This window comes from Lycium ferocissimum, unplaced genomic scaffold (assembly GCF_029784015.1).
Source record: "Lycium ferocissimum isolate CSIRO_LF1 unplaced genomic scaffold, AGI_CSIRO_Lferr_CH_V1 ctg5129, whole genome shotgun sequence".
NCBI classification, from domain to species: domain Eukaryota; kingdom Viridiplantae; phylum Streptophyta; class Magnoliopsida; order Solanales; family Solanaceae; genus Lycium; species Lycium ferocissimum.
Genome location: NW_026725874.1, coordinates 16,992 through 32,261, shown reverse-complemented (window position 1 = coordinate 32,261; position 15,270 = coordinate 16,992). Strand labels below are relative to the sequence as shown.

Genomic DNA, 15,270 nt, shown 5'->3' with positions numbered 1-15,270 from the left:
AGTATATGTGCTGATTGTTTAAAGTGAGCAGCTTGTAAAAAAAAAAAATAGGGTTATTTAAAGTTTATTGCAATAATGGGCCGTTAATTAGGTTAATTATTCTTATTTATATAGGAGTTGCAAACCGTATTACCTATTGCTGTTTGTCTTTGGAGTCCTTGTTAATATTGGTTTGGGAACTGGCAAAAACCTATTATAAATATTCTGTACGTATACCGTCCACTTTGAAACCCCGTTTTCCTTCATCTAATCTCTGTCCTCTTGGGAAATTAGCCATTCAAAAATATACCAAAGAAATCACATATGGATAAAATCATGAAGAAGAATGAGTACTACTCAGAAAATTCCTTGACAAACTCGTGCCTTCCAGATGAAATCATATTCGATATCTTGAGCTACGTGCCACTTAAGCATCTTCACAGATTCAAATTTGTTAATCGCAGGCTTTGGAATGCCCTCCTTCTACACCCTGATTTTAGGTTGCTTCGCCTGTGAAATTCCTCTCAGGATTTTGCGGAATTTGAGGTGACCTACCACCAAGAAGATTATTCATTCGCTGTAAGATCATCGAGTAGACAGGACTTACATCTGATGCAATCATCAACTAGAGCGACATACCGCATATACAGCCAAATATTGTTCCAATATATTGAAATCCCCAGTCCACAAAGTCCTAGTTTGTGCATCGCCTTGGACTTTGTTCTGTCTGTCCAAGCTGTCAAGGTGATCTCCGTTCATGAAGATCATCATTCACAGCTTGCTTATGAAATTCTTCATGTTGGGTTTGTTGGAAATACTTATTGTTGGCGAGCTGTTGACGCTGACTTGCAAAACAGTGATCAGTGTCGAAATAGGAAGAGGAAGAAAATTCAGGTTTTCTTTGGGAGGGCATCAGTCGCTTATTGCATTTCCCAGGATGATGATGCTGATATAGAAGTTGATATTTTGGATTTGGAGAATGACAGCTATATTGGTCATACTACTTTCCCTAAAGGGTTTCTGAGCACAACTACTCTCTTAGATTGGAATGGTCGACTCTCCTTTGCTGAAATAGTAAAGGATGAGCTACATGTGTTGGTTCTAGAAGATCACAGAAACCTGAAATGGGCTGAAACCAAACGAATCATTAGGCTCATGCCATCATTCTTGCAACGGGTTAGTATAACGGATAGAGTCGTCTGTGCTCACAAGTCTAATTTGTTCTTTGTTCGAAAAGACAAGGTATACAAGACATCTCATCTCTGTGAGTATGACATCCATACTGGAAAGTTAAAAACTAGCCCGCTCGACTTCGGTGAAGATGGCGTCGCAATTAGGATCACGACTCGTCTTGCATTGTCTAGCACGAATAGATAAGATTGGAATCCATTGTCTTGCATTAATATCCTCAACTTTTCTTTTAACTGACTACTTATGATTCAAACCCACTTGTCCCTGGTTTTTAACTACTTAATTCGAATATTGTTTTATTTTGTCTTTAATTACTGTGTTGAGTATACATTCGTCAAATACTCGTCTGTTACATGCTAGCTTGTTTTGCTACTGCTGTATGGTACAATTGTACATCCTGCATTTTTTTACTTTTCTTTGGAGGATGCTGATCCTAATAAGAAGTCGTTACGTTTGAGGCTTCAGAAACTTTTCCCACATTCTGTTGGTTATAAGTACGAAATAATCGAAGGGCCAAAATGATGTTGGATTGTTCAATTTAAAAAAGAAAAATAAAAATTGATCTGTGCACTTTACTAATCTGCAACGTTTTGTGAAAGTATAGTGCGGCTCTGACAGAGAGAATTTTGATAAATTTAAGACAGACTAGCAAATTATGACGGTACGATGCATGGGCTCAATATGATTAATTTAGCTATTCACTTTAGTTAGTTTTATGATTTGTATATTTTGCAAAGAATACCGCAATTCTCCTTAGTGAATTTTCATATTTTATTTATAGTTCCTCTTTTTTTCCCCTTAATTTCTCAATTGTTGTTAAAATTTGTCTTATTTTGGTTATATCCGCTTTTTTTTATATATTTAGCAAGTTGACAATTTAAATATCCTACATGTCAAGTTTATAAGATATTTTATTATATTATACACATTTTTAATTTAGAACGATAAGACTTAAAAGTCTATCTTTATTTCTTAAACTCCGTGTCTAGTCAAACTTAGACACTTAAATTGAGACAGAGGGAGTATATGCCAAATGAAGGAAATGAAGGACAATTGGGACACCGTGTTAGATCTGATTAACAAAGAAATTTGTAGAATAAACTCACCAAAAATAATAGCAAAACTCTAATTTAAACAGGAAAAATTAAAACAACAAAATCTCAAATTTATGAACCACCAAGCAGCCCTCCTTAGTGAGTCTTCATATTTTGTTTCTTTTCCTCTTATTTTCCCCTTAATTTTTCAATTGTTGTTAAAATTTGTCTTATTTTGGTTATGTCCGCCTCATTTTATATTTAGTAAGTTGATAATTCAAATATCTTAGATGTCAAGTTTATAATCACAAGATTCAAAGGATATTTTATTATATTATACATATTTTTAATTTAGAACCACAAGATTCAAAAGTCTATTTATTTCTTAACCTCCGTGTCTAGTCAAACTTAGATACTTAAATTGAAACAGAGGGAGTATATGCCAAATGAAAGGACAATTGAGACACTGCGTTAGATCTAATTAACAAAGAAATTTGTAGAATAAACTCATCAAAATTAATAGCAAAACTCTAATTTAAATAGGAAAAATTAAAAGAAAATCTCAACTTCAGAGTACAAACTATATGAACCACCAAGCAGTATTTTGTTTCTTTTCCTCTTATTTTTTCCCTTAATTTCTCAATTGTTGTTAAAATTTGTCTTATTTTGGTTATGTCCGCCTTTTTTTATATTTAGCAAGTTGACAATTTAAATATCCTACATGTCAAGTTTATAATCACAAGATTCAAAGGATATTTTATTATAATATAAACATTTTTAATTTAGAACCACAAGATTCAAAAGTCTATCTTTATTTCTTAAACTCCGTGCGTAATCAAACTTAAACACTTAAATTGAGACGGAGGGACTATATGCCAAAATGAAGGAAATGAAAGGACAATTAAGATACTGCGAACACGTGGGACTCAAAAAGTAAACCCACAAGACGTAGAATTAATGTTAAATTTCTGAAATGTACACATATTAGTCCCTGCTTAGAGTACAATTTCATATGCTTTCTATAATAGAGTAATAAAACGAAGTGTAGACGTAAAGAAATATGATAACGTAAAAGTGGAATAAACGTGTACAGAGAATAGGTGGCAAACCAAGTAGTAGTAATTGTTAAATAAAATAAGAAAAACAAAACCAAGTACAATTGAAATAAGTCCAAATTTAGTGTACAACTCGCTACAGAGTACAATTTGTTGTTGTTGTGTTCGCCCTCTTGGACGTTATAAAACAACAACAACAACAACAACAAAGAAATCCTACCAAGCGAGGTCCGGGAGGACGAGTGTACGCTTCCTACCAAGGTACGGCAGCAAGCTTTCCGAAAGACCCTCGGCAAGAAAAGCATAAAAAAAAAGTAACAAGAGGTCGATAAGGCCAAGAGATTCAAAGCGATATGGAAAAGCAATAATATAAAATAAAATAATGCAATCGACACAGCGTACCACAGATAATGAAAGCAAGATAATCAAAGATAATAGCATAAAAGCATAAGAAATTATATCAAAGCACAAATGCAATTACTAATAAGAAAGGATAAACGTTACTATCTACTAGCCTTCTACCCTAATTTGGTCCTCCAAACCCTCCTATCTAAGGTCATGTCCTCGTGCAGTTGTAATCGTGCCATGTCGTGTCTAATTACCTCCCCCCAATACTTCTTCGCCTACCCCTACCTCGTCCGAAACCATCCATGGCCAACCTCTCACACCTCCGCACCGGGGCATCCGTGTCTCTCCTCTTCACATGCCCAAACCATCTCAATCTCGTTTCCGCATCTTGTCTTCCACCGAGGCCACCCCCACCTTATCCCGAATATCCTCATTCCTAATCCTCGTCACTCTTGGTGTGCCACACATCCATCTCAACATTCTCATCTCGGCAACTTTCATCTTTTGAACGTGAGAGATCTTAACGGCCAACACTCCGCCCCATACAACATGGTCGGCTAACCACCACTTTGTAGAACTTGCCCTTAAGTTTTGGTGGCACCTTCTTGTCACACATAGCACTCGAAGCAAGCCTCCATTTCATCCACTCGCCCCAATACGACGTGTGACATCATCGTCAATCTCCCCGCCGCCTTGTATAATAGACCCAAGGTACTTAAAACTATTTTCTTCTCGAATGACTTCGGGTACCAAGCCTCACTTCCACGCCACCTCTCGAGGTGCTTCACCGAACTTACACTCAAGTACTCGTCTGGTCCTACTCAGCTTAAACCCTTTAGCCTCCAAAGTATGTCTCCAACCCTCCAGGCTTAGCGTTAACTCCGCTACGAGTCTCGTCGATCAAGACTATGTCGTCCGCGAAAAGCATACACCATGGTACCTCACCTTGAATTTGCCGTGTCAATCCATCCATCACTAAGACAAATAGAAAATGGACTAAGAGCCGATCCTTGATGCAACCCCATCACAACCGGGAAGTGCTCGAGTCTCCTCCTATCGTCCTTACTTTGGTCTTGGCTCCTCATACATGTCCGATCACCCTAATGTACGCCACAGTACACTTTTAGCCTCCAAGCATTTCCATAGATCTCTCTTGAACTTTATCATAAGCCTTTTCTAGGTCGATGAATACCATATGTAAGTCTCTCTTCCTCTCCCTATCTTTGCTCCACCAATCTTCTCACAAGATGGATGGCCTCGTAGTCGAGCGTCCGGCATAAATCCGAACTGGTTCTCTGAAATAGACACACCTCTCCTCACCCTCATCTCCACCACCCTTTCCCACAGTTTCATAGTATGGCTTAGCAGTTTGATACCTCTATAGTTGTTACAACTCTGGATATCTCCCTTATTCTTGTACAGAGGGATCATTTCACTCGCCCTCCATTCTTCGGGCATCAATGCCGTCTTAAAGATGACATTAAATAATCTAGTCGCCCACCCAAACCCGCCGAGCCCCGCGCTCTTCCAAAATTCCCAAGAATCTCGTCGGTCCGATCGCTCTTCCCTCGCGCATCCTACGAACAAGACCCCTAACCTCCTCAACCTTAATACTCCCGCAATACCCAAAATCACGCCGCCTTCCCCGTAAGTTCTAAATCTCCCAACACAATGTCTCCGTCCCCTTCTTCATTCAAGAGTTTGTGGAAATATGACCGCCATCTCCGTCTAATGCGAGCCTCTTCTACCAATACTTTGCCATGCTCGTCCTTGATGCACTTCACTTGAACCACATCACGTGCCTTTCTCTCCCTCGCCTTGGCTAGCCTGAACAATTTCTGATCCCCTCCTTTCTCTTCTAGTTCAGCATAAAGGCGTTCAAAAGCTGCCGTTTTTGCCGTCGAAACCGCCAACTTCGCCTCCTTCCTCGCCATCTTATAAAGTTCTCGTGTTTGTCCACTTCTCCACCTCATCCTTGCTTTCTATCAACTTCGCATACGCCACCTTCTTTGCTTCCACTTTCCTTGAACTTCTCCATTCCACCACCAATCCCTCTTTGCCCACCTCGACTACCCGTCGAGACCCCCAACACTTCCCCTGCTACCACCCTAATGCAACTAGCCGTCTTATCCCACACATCGGTCGCATCCCTACTACTATCCCACGCCCCCATATCCTTCAATTTCTCCCCATCTCCGTGGCACTAGTCATGGTCAAACTACCCCATCGATCCTAGGCCGAACATCCACGACCCACTTCTTCCTCGTCCTCTTGATCCCTAAATCCATCACCAAGAGCTTATGTCGGGTTGTAAGATAGTCTCTCGGAATGACCTTACAATCTTTGCACAGACCTTTATCATCCTTTCGAAGGAGTAAAAAGTCTATCTGAGTTTTAGCCACCGAACTACGGAAGGTTACCAAGTGTTCCTCCTTCTTTGGGAAACTCGAATTGGCTATCACCAACCCAAAAGCTCTTGCAAAATCCAAAAGTGAGACTCCTCCTCCATTTCTGTCCCCCGAAGCCAAAGCCTCCACGCACATCATCATAACCTTCCGAAATAGGCCCGATGTGTCCATTGAAATCACCTCCCACGATTAGCTTCTCGGTAGGCGGTGCGTATGCCTCCCACTAACTCTCATCCAAATCCTCCCAAAAACGCCTCTTCTCCTCCTCGCCTAAGCCTTTGCGGCGCATATGCACTAATAATGTTCAAAGTGAGTCCTTCAACGACCACCTTAATCGACATCATCCTATCAGTGGCCCTCCTAACCTCTACCACCTGATCCCTTAATTCGCTATCCACCTGATAGAGTAATAAAATGAAGTGTAGAAATAAAGAAATATGATAACGTAAGTGAAATACACACATGTACGAAAAATATATATGTGGCAGACGGATGAGTGATTTGTTAAGCGAAGTGGACCCACAACCTAAAAAAGGAAAGAAATCAAGTACACTTGGAATAAGTTCAAATTTAGTGTACAATTCAAATAGCTTTTTGTACAATTTGTCAATGCTGTGTTCGTCCTCCTTTGCCACTTATATTTAGATAGAAATATCAAAACGATGACATTTTGAGTCAAATATGCATACAATTTGAGAAGCTAATAAAACACTAATATCCATGATGAATTGCAATCTGGAAGAAAATAATTTTTTCCGGAGGTACTTTAACATAAATAAGTTCCTTTTCCGTTGAGCTTTATTTGGCCATCTTTGCTGTTTCAATACCCATAGTAAGATTGATTCAGCATTTCAAGTCAAGTGGAGAGGAAATTTGAGTTGTCATTATTTTTTTTCTCTAAAAAATTAGAGAGTGAAACATTCAATCGGAAAAATAATTAAAGTAGTTGACTAAAGTATATAATTTTTCTTTTGTAATATTATTATATATAAATCTAATAAAATTCCTTATAATTTGTATGCAATTTATTATGCGTTGCAGTTATTCTGCAAAAACTTAGTTGAAAGAAAATTTCAGTGGTAGTTTGGTACGCGGATAATAATTCTGGGACTAATTTATTCCATTTAAAAGGTGAGATAAAATAATTTCAAGGTCAATGAGATAAGGTGGGATACCAATCTTTAATTATGAGCTTCATTTTATACTTTATTTGATAGAAAGTGTAAATTATCCTAAAGTGAGTGATAAAAAAAAACAGTAGAGTAATGCATATTACTCCTATGAATTTATTATGTTTGAATACAAATGGTAAGGCGGATGGATATGGAAAAGTGGGATCCACGTTAGGGAGTACCTTGCAAATATAGGGGACATGTAGCACAAAAAGTCATCGTGAAAAGCTTTTGGATTATGTGGTGATGTATGATGAGCTAAGCCAGCGGCAGGTTGGTCAAGTCATTCAAAAATCTACATTTCAAGTCACAGCAAGATACCTTTTTGCCCAACCACAATGCTCCATTTTATGTATATTTACCTGAATGCCCTCAAGGTGAAACAGGCACGTGGACATCATAGTATAGTAGAAAGCACAAATTGAAATTACTAATTTACCCCTGCCCGACATCATATTTTCATGTTTGTCCATGTTCGTCCTGCCTAAGTGCCATTTCTATAAAGTAGTATAAAATATTAGATTTACATGGTAAAGTACAGCACACGTGTTTCACAGATGTGCAGTACATGTGTTTCTTGGGAGAAAATCAAGATTACTAATGTATCCCTAAATGAACTAAAAATTACAAGAATACCGTGTTCTTCCCATGTTCGTCTCATACAAACTCCCATTTCGGAACATAATATACAATGTTAAATTTTCCCTTATGTCGTGACCCTTTTATAATTAAGGAAATGGTCTGTGGGAAAAACTGGCAGTGTTTTAAAATGTTAAATTTTACTTACAAAAAATGTTGAATTTTTCCTTATGTTGTTGACCTTTCAGCTCCAGCGCAATTGAGGAAAAAGGTATGTGAGAATAGTTCTAATGAAGATTTTTCAGCAAATGAAGATAAAAAGAGTACAGTTGAACCTGACAACTGGGAAGATGCTGCTATGTCAACTCCAAAGTTGGAAACTTCTGGTGACAATAAGATCATTAATGATAATCTTACGCATCCAAATGGTGGAGGTGTCACTACAGGCAAAAAGAGATACTCAAGAGATTTCCTTCTTACCCTTTCTTCTCATTTCGCTGATCTCCCTGCTAATTTTGAAGTTCCATGGCATATGGTGGAGGCCCTTTTAAGTCGTAATTCAAAAGGGGTGGATTTTAACAAGCATGGTCCAAACCCCTGTCCTGGACAAACTAATAGCAGACAAGGCAGCTCTTCTTGGTCTGAGAACCGTCCTACTGGAATGGTGGATGATGGCAGGTGGACCAATGTGCAACATACTGATATCAACCAAGTGGGAACCGCTAACGGTGCTCGTCCAGGTAGAGGAGACCACAAAAATATGAGGAATCTACAAGGACAGCCACCTAGCCAATATGTATCTGTGTTTCCTGCAGGAACAATGCTGCCATTAGCCTCTCAGGGAGGAGTACAACATATTCGGTCCGATGCCAACCGCTGGCAGTGGGTTTCTGGCTCTCGAAAAGGTTCAAGTCCTTCTCATCCACTGCAAGTTATGCACAAAGCTGACAAGAAATATGAGATACGCAAAGTGACTGATGCGGAAGAGGCAAAACGTAGACACTTGAAAGCTATCCTCAACAAGCTAACTCCACAAAATTTTGAGAAGTTGTTTGAGCAAGTAAAGGAGGTTAATATTGATAGTGCTACCACTCTTGCTGGTATCATTTCACAGATATTTGACAAAGCTCTACTGAAGCCAACATTTTGTGAGATGTATGCAAATTTTTGTCATCATCTAGCCGGGGAACTTCCTGATTTTGAGGAGGACAATCAGAAAATAACTTTCTAGAGCCTTCTCCTTGATAAATGCCAGGAGGAGTTTGAGAGAGGTGAGAGAGAAGAAGCAGAAGCCGACAGTATGGAAGAGGATGGAGGTGAAGCTGTCAGAGGGAAAGAGAGAGGAGAAGAGGTTTCAAGCACGAAGAAGGATGTTAGGTAACATAAGACTGATTGGGGAATTATACAAGAAGAAGATGCTTACAGAGAGGATAATGCATGAGTGCATCCGGATATTGCTGGGGCAGTACCAGACTCCAGATGAGGAAGATATTGAGTCTCTTTGCAAGCTTATGAGCACTATAGGAGAAATGATCGACCATTCCAAGGCGAAGGATTACATGGACGCCTATTTTGATATGATGATGACAATGGCTAACAATAAAGATTTGTCTACTAGGGTGAGGTTTATGTTAATGGATATTATTGATTTGAGAAAAAATAAATGGCAGCAAAGAAGAAAAGTAGAAGGCCCCAAAAAGATCGAGGAAGTGCGAAGGGATGCTGTTCAAGAACGTCAAGCTCAGGTCAGTCGGTCCACTCGTGGTTCAAGCACTGTTTCTTCTGCTAGAAGAGGGCAGCCTGCAGATTTAGGTCTTCGGCCATCCATGTTTTCTTCGCCAGCTCCTCAGATGACTCCATTTCGTGGAATGCCAGCACAAAATCGTGGATTTGGAAGCCAGGATTGCAGGTTGGCACATGAGGGTAGGATATCATCAGCTGCCTCGCCACAGCGACCACTTGATGATAAAGCAATGAGCCTTGGTCCCCGGGGAAGAGGCCCCGGAAGGAGAATATCTTTCAGGGGCCCACCAATGCATTCTGGTGGTCCTGTGGCAGATGTACATCCTGGTTCTGGGTGGTCACCGTACAACTCAGGACAAGAATCAATATCCAAATATGCTCCAGGGACAGGGGCGAAGCCTACTGCTTATGCTCGACCAAATCAACATGAGCACACACATTATGCAGAAAGAGAAGTAACAAATATAAATCGTCCTTTTGGGAGATCTGCGGAACCACCAGCCTCAGCCCATCCGGATCGACCCTCTGCTGCGCCAAATTCACCAGGAATGGTATTGTCTGAAGAACAACACTTTGTGAAATGTCGATTGCAGCTAATCATGAATTTTACAGGTAAAATTTCTCTCTTCCGTTGTTTAATTTGTCTATACCCTAATTACTAATCCTTTCCTTTACGGTGAATCCGTAAAAGAAGCTGCGTTGAAAAATAGACAACTTGCCAGTGCCTTACTGATCATAAAATGTAAAGAAAGAATATAACTTGAGGACTTTTTGGGGAATCTGCATCATAGCAAGAGTGTAATAGAACCATCTGAAGGAAATGATATGACCAGTTAATTAATTACGAAGTTTAAGTTCTTAAGATATGATAACTTCGATAGACTATCTGCCCCAGTGTAATTAATGTGATAGAGTATTTGTTTGTACATATCTGTAACGTGAAAGTTATTCTAGTAAGGGAAACTACTTCTATGATTGTAGCTTCGCATTCAGGGTGCCGACTTTGTTAGGGAAACTTATAGCAAAGAAAACTATTAACTACACTTACATAATGTATGTGGCGTTATTCTTTCATTCGTTTTACAGCTGTAATGCGTGTTATTTTCTGGTTCCAGTGCAGTTGATGAGGACGAAGTTGTTCTACGCATTGGAGAGTTGAACTCACCAAGCTTCCTTCCAATGATGTTGTCGATATGGGTAAATGACTCGTTTCAGAGGAAAGAAAGGGACCGGGATCTTCTAGCTCGGCTTCTTATCAGTCTTACGTAGTCCAAGGTGGTACTGGATACCAAACAGCTCATTGAGTAAGCCACCAATTTCTTTTCTACTATCTTCCGAGTCTTTTCTTATAATTGTTTTTCTCTTAGCAGGTTTGAGTCAGTTTTAGCTACTCTGGAGGATGAAGTTACTGATGCTCCAAAAGCAGCTGTATTTCTTGGTCACATTTTCGGTAGATTAATTAGTGGAGATGTGAGTCTGCGTACATCTTTCAGTCAAATGCAGGAATGAAAGAGAAATAAGAGTCTAGGTAACTATAGCAAGTAGTGCTGTTTCTATTGAATGTTCACCTCCAGATTTGGTTCACCCACAAAATAGTGTGAGTCTGCGTACATCTTTCAGTCAAATGCAGGAATGAAAGAGAAATAAGAGTCTAGGTAACTATAGCAAGTAGTCATATTTCTATTGAATGTTCACCTCCAGATTTGGTTCACCCACAAAATAGTTTTATTACAACTGTTCACTTTTTTTTTTCCCGAAATCTTGATAAAATTGGTAGACGTAAAAGAATAGAGCAAGCAGAGCAACAGTGGTCGATAATACTGCTCTGATTCTATTACAGATGCCAAAGTGGGCGACAAAGTAATCTGCTATACGGAGTAGAAGTGTGCCAATTCCCAGAATTTCAGATTGTGTTGGGTCTGTGGTGCCAATGGCTATTCCTGAGGCTGCCTGCAATGAAGCTGGATTTGCTTGTGGAAGTACTTGTGATCCATTTACTTGTGCTTCATTTTCTGCAAGTTGATCCGCTTCAATAATTAGGTGACCTGATGATTCTGTGGGCTCTTCTGGGAAAGGCTTGTGATCTGTTTTGTTGTGGTTCATTTTCTGCTGGATGATCACTTACAGAATCTTCTGATTCCGAATTCAGTTCCACGTGTCTACTTCTACTGGATCATCATCTTCCTCTTTACGAAACCATCCAGACCTCAGGGCAAAGGTATACCCATAGAGTATTATTAGAGCTCCCCCTAGTGAGAAGATTATGTGAAACCTAAATATAGAGTTTGAAACACAGAAAATGAGTTAACTAATTCACACAGATTTTGTAAACAAGAGAGAATCAATAAACAAAGTTACTATTTTAGTGCCAATTTGAAGTATTAGACTTACAGGCGGTTCAAGTGCTTCAAGGTCAGTGGACTGCTAAATTGATCTCCGTTATTACCAGTGAGATTTAATCCTTCAAGTTCTGCTCTATAGAAATGCCTCAAGCCATTGACTGCAACGTGACACAATCTGATAATAAATACAAAAAGAAAGAATTCCCAACTCTATTCCAGAAATCAAGAATTTCATGTCCTAGGAGAGACTTTTCAATGAAGTAAATATACCTTCCAGGCCATCAAGTCGGGCTAAAGCTTGGAAAAAAAGAACCCAAAAAAGGAGTACTGCAAATCCGAAAGTACTTTGCTTAGCCATTGTGTAGGTCCTACATGAATTGGGTTAAACACAAGAAAATCATCAATCACAAGAAAACAAAGGCATTTAACACAAAATACTCTTTAGAAATGCAGATTGCAGGAAGTTTATTAGATTAGAAAATTAAACATTTGTTCATCTTCCGGATTCAATATAATAATGTAGAAATGCAGACTTTCGTAGTCAAGAAAGGAAGGTATTAATTACGAGACTTTTTCTTGTATCAATTTTAACGCATTTTGAAATACAGATTGCAGGAAGCAAAATAATAACAGAAAATCAGAGTTTATTCATCATTCGTATTAGATATAGTGAGGTACTACAATACTTTCATCGAGGTAGAAATGCAGACTTTCGTATTCAAGAAAGGAAGGTACTAATTACGAGACTTTTTCTTGTATCAATTTTAACACATTTTGAAATACAGATTGCAGGAAGCAAAATAATAACAGAAAAATAAGAATTTATTCATCATTCGTATTAGATATAGTGAGGTACTACAATACTTTCATCTTCCGGATTCAATATAAGTCAGGTAGAAATGCAGACTTTCATATTCAAGAAAGGAAGGTATTAATTACAAACATTCAAAATATCCATTGGAAATGCACATTGCAGAAACAAAATTTATGCCCAAAATCAGATTTTGTTTGAAGAGAATTGCAAGAATCGGAAGAAATGGCCTACCCAGTTGAGAGACAAATGGAAGTGATGGAGTATGGAATATCTGTTTACAAGTCTGGTACAGAAAGCGGTTACTGGGTTTTAGTTATAAATAATAATAGAGCCCCACCTCGAGGTGAGCGGAATGTTCTTTTTTTTAAAAAAATAAAAATAAAAAAAATAGAAAAATCCAATAAATACGCTTTGCGTTTTATTTGCAGGTCCCCTGTGTTATTTTTTAGTGATTTCCTCTTAAATGTGTTATAGAATCTTTTTTTTTTTTAAATTAACTATGCCCAGTTGGGCTTTTTATTTATTTAAAGTAATAAGGTCCAACAAGAAAATAAAAGAGCAAATGACCGGCCCAAAATTGGTTCGGCCCAAATATATTACATTTGACCCCCGTTTCTAAATTGGGGATAATCTGAAAATGTTGCCCTATTTTCACGCCCGTTTGTACGAAGCTCGTTGTGACCCTCTGAAGCTGATTTCTCATCTTTTCTGGTACGTATTTTGAGTCGATTTCAGCCCCTGTGTTCCATTGTTGTTGAACACAATTTAATCCCCCTCTTTCTCTGTTGATGCTTTTTGTACGAGTTGAGGTGTTGTTGTGGTGGTGTTTCTGGTCGTGTTGCTGATGAGTTTTCCACCATGCTCACGCACCCAGTGGATACGACTTCATTCTCCCGTGCTTTGTACCTTACTTGTTCCCTGCAGTAGCTTTGTCCTGTGTTTTTTTTTCGTGATGTACATCTGCTTCTAGCCATGATTTATACTTGTGTAGATTTAAATTCTGCCTACTTGAAAAAGCATCGTACAATGCTAATACAAATACGGCATTACTCAAATCCATTTTGTATAGGCCATGACTTAGAATTTGATTGTGTAATCTTTCACCGTCTTGATCTTTGTATACTGCGGTGATTTTGTAAGCTCTATGTGTTCCCCACTTTGTTGTATCCTGTGTACCTGTATCTGCTAGAAATCTCCTTCTAGCCATGGCTTATACCTATATAGATTTAATTTCTGCCCACTTGAATGAGCATCATACGATGCTAATACCACAACTAAGGCATCCATCAAATCCCTTTGGTATAGGTCATGACTTAGAATTTGATTGTGTACTCTTCCTTTCTGTTGAACCTGCTGTATCTGTATGACACTAGCTTTCTGGTTATTATGTCTTGTGGTTTTCCTTGCACGATAGGCCTTGAGATTCTTCATTGGGTGTTTTATGTGATATGTACCTTCTCCCAGTAGCCTTTGATTGATGTATCCTGCTTCACTGCTGCCTGATGCCTAAGGACTGCCCTATGTGTGCTCATGTGACCCCTACTTTGTTTTGTGTTATTCTTGAACAGAACTGTATGCAAACTAGTACTCCTTGACATTGATACAAATAGATGTAGTGTGTATCCCTTTGCCTGAGTACCATCTGGTACTAATACCACAAAGTAGACCCACACCTTCTCTACTTGGTCCCTGCCATTGATGTACCCTCTGTGCTTGTATTTCTGTCTAGAACCTGACATGTTGTTTGTAAGATCCACTACACAGCAGTTGACAGTTCCTCTGTATTGTTTAGTCCTGTACCATAAACATGCAAAAATAAAAAACCAGTTAGATACAAAATCAGTCTCATTCTCCTTCTCCAGGATTTGAATGAGATGATCTCCTAATGTCCATTCTCCTTCTTTCTCCATCCCCTTCAGTATCTCCTTATTCTTAGATATGGAATTTGACTCTTATCACTATTTAGAATTCTTCTCATCTGCACAGTCAACTCCTTAAACAAATAGCACTGCAAAGGACCTTCATCTAAAGCAAAGTTGGCTAAAGCATCAGCCAACTTATTTGCTTCCCTTAGAGTATGATTGAAAATGACATCCAGGTCCCTTTTATATTCCTTCACCTCTTCCACCCAACCTGCAATATTCCATGGACGTTTCCATTCTCAGACAATATTTTCTGAATAGTCTGAGAAAATAATAACTACAGAATCGAATTTATATTTGTAATAGACTATGAAACCAAATTTTGCATTTTATTTATCCATTTCTGTAAAATGATCATCTAACCAAAAAAAAAAAAAAATTGTGTAACATAGACCAATCTCTCCCCTAGTAGGCATAGGTCGATAAATTGGAAGAGATGGTAAGCGTGTATGTATATAGAGGTGTCAAAATGGGGTGATTTGGCATTGACAATCCAGCCCTAAAGGGCCAAAGAATTAAATGGGCTAGAACGGGCTGGCCCTTTTAATTGAAGGGCCTACAAAATAGCAGCCCAACCCAGCCCTAAGCGGGCTGAGGGTTAGGACGGGCCAGCCCTTTAAGTTTTTTCGTCTTTCGAAATAACATTTTTTGAGTGATTTTTGGTACCCTTTGAACATGAAACT

At 38.8% G+C, this 15,270-nt stretch overlaps 1 protein-coding gene across 1 annotated transcript; it reads left to right on the top strand.

Annotated features, from left to right (window-relative positions):
• The first annotated feature begins 7,714 nt into the window (after positions 1-7,714).
• LOC132044722 (eukaryotic translation initiation factor 4G-like) lies at positions 7,715-14,032 on the top strand. Its single transcript, XM_059435225.1, is given in 10 exon segments — positions 7,715-7,751; positions 8,015-9,080; positions 9,082-10,078; positions 10,081-10,121; positions 10,625-10,813; positions 10,877-10,989; positions 11,417-11,527; positions 11,637-11,727; positions 12,866-13,093; positions 13,855-14,032. Coding segments are annotated over 10 exon segments (3,051 nt in total).
• The last annotated feature ends 1,238 nt before the right edge of the window (positions 14,033-15,270 follow it).